General features: G+C 39.0%; 1 protein-coding gene across 1 annotated transcript; it reads right to left on the bottom strand.

The window, feature by feature from the left end:
- Positions 1–222: 222 nt before the first annotated feature.
- Positions 223–6,189, bottom strand: LOC139739707 (leucine-rich repeat-containing protein 47-like). The gene is made up of 5 exons (XM_071650319.1): positions 5,194–6,189; positions 4,204–4,323; positions 3,261–3,379; positions 2,377–2,479; positions 223–507 (listed from the first exon to the last, which is right to left on the bottom strand). Exons 1-5 carry the CDS (start codon positions 6,187–6,189, stop codon positions 223–225), a joined length of 1,623 nt encoding a protein of 540 aa, XP_071506420.1.
- Positions 6,190–7,430: the final 1,241 nt, after the last annotated feature.

Here is a 7,430-nt window from a genome sequence, read left to right as displayed (position 1 = left end):
TTAAATCCAAATACATAAAATTTGGAGTGACAAAAAAAAATTGACATTTTGCAGAGGGCATGTTTCGAGTATATTCTACCAATAGCAAACATAAGCTAATACTCAGGGTATTGGCACACTTTAAAGAGATGAAAAGTTCTTTCAAGAATGGGCCTTCTATGATGTATATAAATACTACAAAGACATTGCACAAGTTTCTGTTATAATATCAAATTTAGGATGTTAACGTATGACTGTTATTCCATTCATCATGAGGTCTGTCTTGGACGGGAATAGAACCCTGAGTTCACCTTCCTCGTTAATCACCCTGACCTGCTCTACCACTAACTCCCTGGCACTGCTATCATCTGAGGTAGACTCTGCCCCAGCCGCTTCGCTGGAAGTGCCACTGCTTCCAAGATTCAGTTCCAGCATCTTGGACAACACAGCCTCTAAAACCTTCTTGCAAGATGCTAGGTCCTCAGAGCTTGTGACTTCTACCAAGATATCTGTGGTCGATTTTGAGATCTGTAAGCAAAAACAAAAAGTAAATCAATAGAAGGAAATTAAACAAAAAAAAAAATTGATTTAGCAATTACAAGGCTATCTAAATATTTGTAACTAAAACTTATACAATGTATATGACGAAAGGCTCAGTTGAAAGAATTTTGTTCTTTACTCTACAACCTAATGAAAGTCCAACCAAGATATCTGTGGTCAATTTTGAGATCTGTAAACAAAAACAAAAAGTAAATCATTAGAAAGAAATTACCAAAAAAAAAATCAATTTAGCAATTACGAGGCTATCTAAATATTTGTAACTAAAACTTATACAATGTATATGACGAAAGGCTAAGTTGAAAGAATTTTGTTCTTTACTCTACCTAATGAAAATCTAACCATGAGGAGTAAATATGATACCAGATATATCAGCATCATACCACAGAAATATGGTTTTCTTGGACTTGATGGGTTACAATACAAATTGTCTTCGCTTCTCTTACAGAAGTGTGAGAAGATCATGTCCATCATATACATGGAGCACAGAAGAAAATTCTTTTGAATAATTATTATCAGTAGAAGCTTCGATAAACAATTATGGGCATACATACTGGGGTTGGACTGAAACAAATGATATCTTGACTTCTAGACAGGCATTGCACCCATTAGAATACAGAGCTTTCACCTGCTTTTTAGCTTTCACTTTTTATCATGGATACAGTGCACTCCCGTTACAACGAACACGATTATAACGAAATTTCGTTATAACGAAGTAAAACTTCTGGTCCCAAAATTATCGCCATTAATGTCTATGGTACAAAATTCGCTTATAACGAACACGGTTATAGCGAAATTTTCGTTATAACGAAGTCTTTTCCGAGCCCCACAGACAAAGAAAAACAAAAGAAATGTGCTCTGTTATAACGAAATGCAGAACGCTTTCGAAAATTCGTAGCGGAACAAGCATGGGCGAACTCTTCACATCACGGTGTGTTCGCTCCGTGTGTCACGCACAGTTTCCGTCAATTTAATGCTCTCTTTAATGTAATATCCAAATAAAATTTAAAATGTACAGTGTATCATTCCGTTAAACATATCTGCACAGTGTAAGATGAGTATTCAACAAACAGAATATGATATATGCATGGTTTCCTTGTTTTTGTTATATATTGTATTTGTTCGGTTATAACGAAATTTCGTTATAACGAAAGAAAACTGCCGGTCCCGAGCATTTCGTTATAACGGGAGTGCACTGTACTACTAAAACACTAAATGATCGGTGCTCATTTACATCGATGAAGAGCAATTTGTCAGTTGTAATAAAAACAAATTGATGAAAGAATTCATGACCTTGAACAAACATTACTTGCTGCTACAAGGGATAAGAATACTGGCTATCAAGCGGAAGCACCACTGAAGTATACTGGATACATCGCCTGTCTAGTAATCAGGAGATCATTGGTTCCAGTCTATCTCGCGAGTATGTATTCCCATTATTTTACCCCCTTTTTTGTCATGGCTACTACCAAAATCTGAATAATCAGTGCTTATTCATGTCGATTGAGGGCAATTTATCAATAAATTACAATAACAATTCAATGTAAGAATTCATAAATTTGAACAAATGATGTGCCATATAATTCATGTACAGAAATAAGAAAAAATTTCAATAAGCAAATTCAAAATGCTGACCAGATACAAGTACCAACAAAGTTGCCTTGGAAAATTCTTTGAAGTTAGTACTTAACAATTCTGACATAAACTTGTCATACTTTGCTCATAACTTCCCTGATCAGCAAGCAGCCTCTGTTTCACTGCTAGTCTTCAAAATCATTCTCTCAATAATTGTCCAAATTTTCCTTCAAGTGGTAGTGGGTCCAGCGTCCAGGCACTTACCTTTGATACATCAGCATTTGTGATTGGTGGGAAGGATATCACATGACCACCAGCATCAGAGACACATGGATAGACCTTCTGACCATGCAGCAGCTTCAGGTATCTAAACATTACAGAAACCAAAGAAGTGACCTTTTTTTTACCCGTTTTCTCTATCATGTCTAACTGCCGGTATGCCTATCAGCAGAGCTGAGAGACAACCCCCCAACCTATTCAAGTTAAAATCTGAACACATACAATGTACATTACAATTTTCATGCTGGAAATTATAAATACTCATGGTGTTTACTGCACATTAAATTTAGCTTCATAAGCCTGCTTTATCAAACTACTACCGGTAATCTAACTGAACAAGATGCACGCAAAACAAACACACCAATACAACACAACTCATTTTTTTTTTTTAATCTCTCTCTTACATAGTGCATGTTAATCTTTACCCTGTAGTAGTTACGTAATACCTATATGCCCATCCATTCATTCTCATGCTACAAATTAAACTGAATGTAGCAGTTGCTGCCAGAAATATAGCATTAAACTGTCGAAATCTATGTGTTAATATCTCCTATTTTGCCAGTGAGAATTGACGCCACATTCATTGAATTTCATATCACTTCTTTTTTTTTTTCTTTTTTTAAAAGGCATCTCAGGATTGTTCTTTAAAGTTGAAAGAGTCCTTGGTCATCTTTCTATGCATTTACTACAAGAGATTCAAGCTGTGAAGAATTTTCGGTTGCAACTGATCGACATTAATTTACATCATTAATATGACGGAGCCTTTTCGTTGTTTTGAAATTTGAAATGTCCCAACCGCAAAACAAAAGGGGAAAACACCGAAATAGATACTACAACCTGTATAATGCAGAAATTCAATGCAGACTTACTGGTGTATTCCAGACAAGGTATTCCTTTTATTCTCCTTTCTAAAATTTTCTGCTTCCTGGTTTAGTTGGGCCATCAACACTTCAGCTGTTGTGCTTTTCCTTTTTCCCAGAGGAACAAGCTGTGAGAAGGAAAATATGTTTGGGTAAAGTCACAAATGGAGACAGATGTATGCTTTCAAAAGGTCTATATCCCTCTCCATTTCTTCCAGATTTTGCCTGTCAATCTACAATGTAAGTGGCATATCTGTAAATATTTAGCTTAAATTACCTCATTATACAATAATAAATTATTTTATATTAAGCTCTTGAATAATCTTACAATATACAGGACCTTAACCTTAATCCCCAAATAGTATCTCTTGCTGGAATTGCAATTTTTATTGTTAACAACAAAAATCCAGCTTTCTGATTGGCTTTTACTAACATCTGAACATCTTTTATAAAATGGGGCCCAGCACTTCAAACAGAGTTACTATTTATGTACATTTGTTTAACCATGAATGAATTGATATTCTGAACTTAATAATTTGCACAAGAACATCATAACAGTGAGACTTTGTACCAATCACTCTAAAAAAATGCATGCCCTCTACAGAAATCTTGGGCAGATGAAGTATTCTTAAACACTGAAATCTACTAGCACTTCTCAGACAATATTCATGATTGTGCTTTCTTTTCATTTTAAGCATTCGAAGAGTTTCAGCACAAAATGGGCCAAGTGTTGTTCTTATGCATTGAAGTTCATCATCAGACAGGGCAAAATAAAACCCTTAAAGTGCTGAATATGATGGAACATTCTCGAAGTTATGATAAAAATATTCAATGTTTTCTTATCAATTTCTTTGTTCTTTTCTTTAGCTGATCTCTAATGTCTCAGTTTAACAAGACTGGAGTCAGTTTGTTTAGCTATAAATGCTAATTTTGTCATAGGCAGTAGAATTACCTCCATGCTGCTTGGAGCTTTGCCTTCATAAGTCAGTGGTCCCTTGATGAGCTTTAGGTCATGGGTTGCTATGGTAGCAGTGGTCCTTTTGCCACACAACGGTCCATCATGCAGTTTGGTCTGGAAGAAAATATCATGAAAGGCATCAGTGGTAAACTGTAGAGTACTGAAACAGGCTGAAAATAAATCATCAATGGTGCACAAGCTGAAAGTCATACATAAACAATACTGTGTATTACCGAACAAAGTTAAAGTAGAGCAGGACAATGTTGTAATAATTTAAGAGTATGGCACTCAACTCAAGAGTTGCACTTTCAAACAGAATGTTGGTTAGATGCCACTCACTATAACCTTGATGTATGACATTGTAGGATCCCCTTTCAAATCACTGTAAATACAGTTCGAAGGTTCATGGCATCACTGACCATTGGGACAGACTACAGCAAAACACAACCTGAGCAGCCTCTTTCCTGTGCAATACGTCCAAGGTCTGTGAATTCAGTGTGAGGGTTTGTAAGTTTCAATGCAAAACAAGGTTATGAACCCTAATTTACGGTCATTTGTGGACAGAACATATTTCAAAATCCTGGTTCTGCAAAGATTTTTCTTTTTTTTTAAGGGAAAAACCCATCCTTCACAAAAATGACTGTGAGGAGTGTTAGTTGAAAGGTAGTGACATAAGTATGCAAAAGTAAAATAAGTGACAATTATTGCAATACAAGATGATTTAAATGAGATAATTATGCCTTTAAATCTTTGCTGTCCTATGAAATTATCTTCCAGGTTTTAGGGGGTATCAAACTATCATAGTGAGATTTCTAATATAGGCCTACAGTATAGCAATATTGTTAATAGTTTGACAGCCTGAGTTTTTAAATTTTGATCTATCCTCAAACTTTCAGGTGGAACAAATATCTTCATACATATGCCGACTGGCCGAGCCCAAAAGATTCCCCTCTTTCAATAAATACTCCATCAATCGCAACGTACCTGAGCTGTGATGAACTGTTTGAAGCGATTATCTGTCTCTAGATCCAGATTTCTGATGATGCAGCATGCAATGTATGGTCTCACACTAATGACGGATTTACATGTTCGGACTTCAAATGGTTCGGCAGCATCTTTGATGCTCAAAACACTGATTTGCTTCACAAGCTCATTTTCATCCTCTTGTGACTGTGACGCTTTCTTTTTACGTTTATCTCTCTTGTCCTTGGAAGGTTTTGCATCTCTGCCGCTGGACATTTCTGGTTTCACTCCATGAGCTGCGATGTACTGCAGGATGGGTTTTGTTCCCCTCTCCTGCTGGATGAGTTTCCAGAGACGCCGATCTTTCACCGGATTTTCCATCAACATAAGCTCTTTCAGCTTTGAGCACTGGGCAAGGCTCGCTGGGAAGGCTTGGAGCTTATTACTGCTGAGGTCAAGTGTGCGAAGCACTTCAAAATGCGTCATGTCTGAGCTTATGGATGCAATGTCATTGTGCGAGGCAAGAATCTCACTGAGGTGGGGCAAATCTGCAGTCAGCACGACATCCACACTGGTCAGCTTATTGCGAGATAAGTTGAGATATGTCAAACTCTTCAGGTTGCCCAAACTTTCTGGGACCTCGCAGAGGCCATTTTGACTAAGGTCAAGTGTATGTAATGATCCAAGCTTGTCCCCTAAACTTTGGGGGATTTCAATGAGATTGTTTCTTGATGCATCCAGGAACTGCAGACGCGTCAAACTGCCAATCGAATCTGGCAATTTTGAAAGACAGTTGCCGCGCAGAATCAAATTCAACAGTTTTTCCAAACTCCCGATATCGCAAGGAAGCTCACTCAAACCTGCATCCGATATCTCAAGGAAATTAAGTGAGGTCAACGTAAAAATGCGGTTGTCGAGTCCTTCTGCGGCTATCCTGCTTGCTATCTCACTCCCCTTCAATACAAGCTCTCTTCGATTATTTGCTTCAGCGTGGGATACTTCTGTCCAGTTTGCCATTTTGAAGTCTTATCCTGCAGCGTTGAAGAAAATCTGGCATAAAAACAAAACCCTAGCGTCTGTTCCACGAAAGCTTAATGCGAATCGTCAAGATCAAACTGCCTTGGCCTCGGCACGTTACCAGTGTTCTCAGCTCTCACGCGACACACGCCGGCAGCGGAATTATGTGCCTGTCCTACGAAAATTCCACCTCCTTTATGTGCAGTGTGAATTAAGGAAGTTCAAATATACGAGCTGCTTTTTACATTTAGCCTAGCTAGCGATTTCACATTTGGTTGCAATACGTGTTGTAATAATTCTCCAAGGGTCTAGGACCGCAAAACTTACATCAGTGCTTGTGTCGCAACAAATTCGAATATTTCAGGAAAGCTTCACAAATACGAAAGATATTTGCTAGTCGAGTTAGCGCTGAGTCCAGCTGGGACTGAGAGGTGCTCGGCCGTCGACGAGTGACTTTCCATGTTATGTGTACGCCTTACATATTTACACGTGACGAATATGAATGATGAGCGTATGGCGCAATCGAGGCCCGGGTACGGACCGGACCTGCACTGCCTGACGGAAATAAAACATCCAACTGTAGGTGTTTCGGATGGTATCACCCGTATCAGTGGCGGATCCAGGAATTCCGCAAAAAAAAAAAAAAAAGGGGGGGGGGCGCAAAAATATTTCTGGTGCCCCTTCCCGCAAAAGAGGAAAGAAAAGGCTCCCGTACTTTTTCTTTTTCCATTTTAAATCTTTTCATTATTTTCCAAAAATTAAAGGGGCGCGCGCCCAGCCGGTGATCGCCCCCTCCCCATGTACCGGCCGCCACTGAGATTTATAATAGGAATGAAAATTATGGTAATTGAAGATAGGGCCTACTGTTCTTTGATAGAGCTGAGGGTTCTCTAGCCCTCTCACGCTCCGCACACGCCTGACAAGCTTTCTCTCACGCCTCACCAACTTATCACCCCCCCCCCCCCCGCGCGGCCCCATCAGCCCCCGCCCCTCCCCCCCCCCCGCAAAAAAAAAGAAAAGAAAAAGAAAATGGACTTCCAACCACCAATGTCACATTTCAAAGGACTTTAAAAAAAAAGAAATTATTTAGTCCGGACATTTAATAGGGCCTATGCACCATGACCAGACTGCACGATTACCCTCCCCTAAAACGACATCCCGCTGGCCTCCTCGCCCCCATCCCCCGATCCCCAGCTCCTCGATCCTCTGAACTGCCACAGTGATATTTCACCAAGCTGCAA

Source organism: Diadema antillarum, unplaced genomic scaffold, assembly GCF_040938485.1.
Source record: "Diadema antillarum isolate AM-2024a unplaced genomic scaffold, OU_Dant_1.0 seq00000810_RagTag, whole genome shotgun sequence".
Taxonomy (NCBI): Eukaryota; Metazoa; Echinodermata; class Echinoidea; order Diadematoida; family Diadematidae; genus Diadema; species Diadema antillarum.
The sequence above is the reverse complement of the archived record's forward strand: the minus strand, read 5'-3'. Positions and strand labels throughout refer to the sequence as shown.

Bases quoted from the DNA above. Each gene is read 5' to 3' on its own strand.
- LOC139739707 (XM_071650319.1), bottom strand. From the start codon at position 6,189: ATGGCAAACTGGACAGAAGTATCCCACGCTGAAGCAAATAATCGAAGA. The intron at 3,380-4,203 runs GTAATTCTACTG...TCCTTCTCACAG, and splicing joins AAGCTCCAAGCAGCATGGAG to CTTGTTCCTCTGGGAAAAAG. The intron at 2,480-3,260 runs GTAAGTCTGCAT...TGTAATGTTTAG, and splicing joins ACCTTGTCTGGAATACACCA to ATACCTGAAGCTGCTGCATG.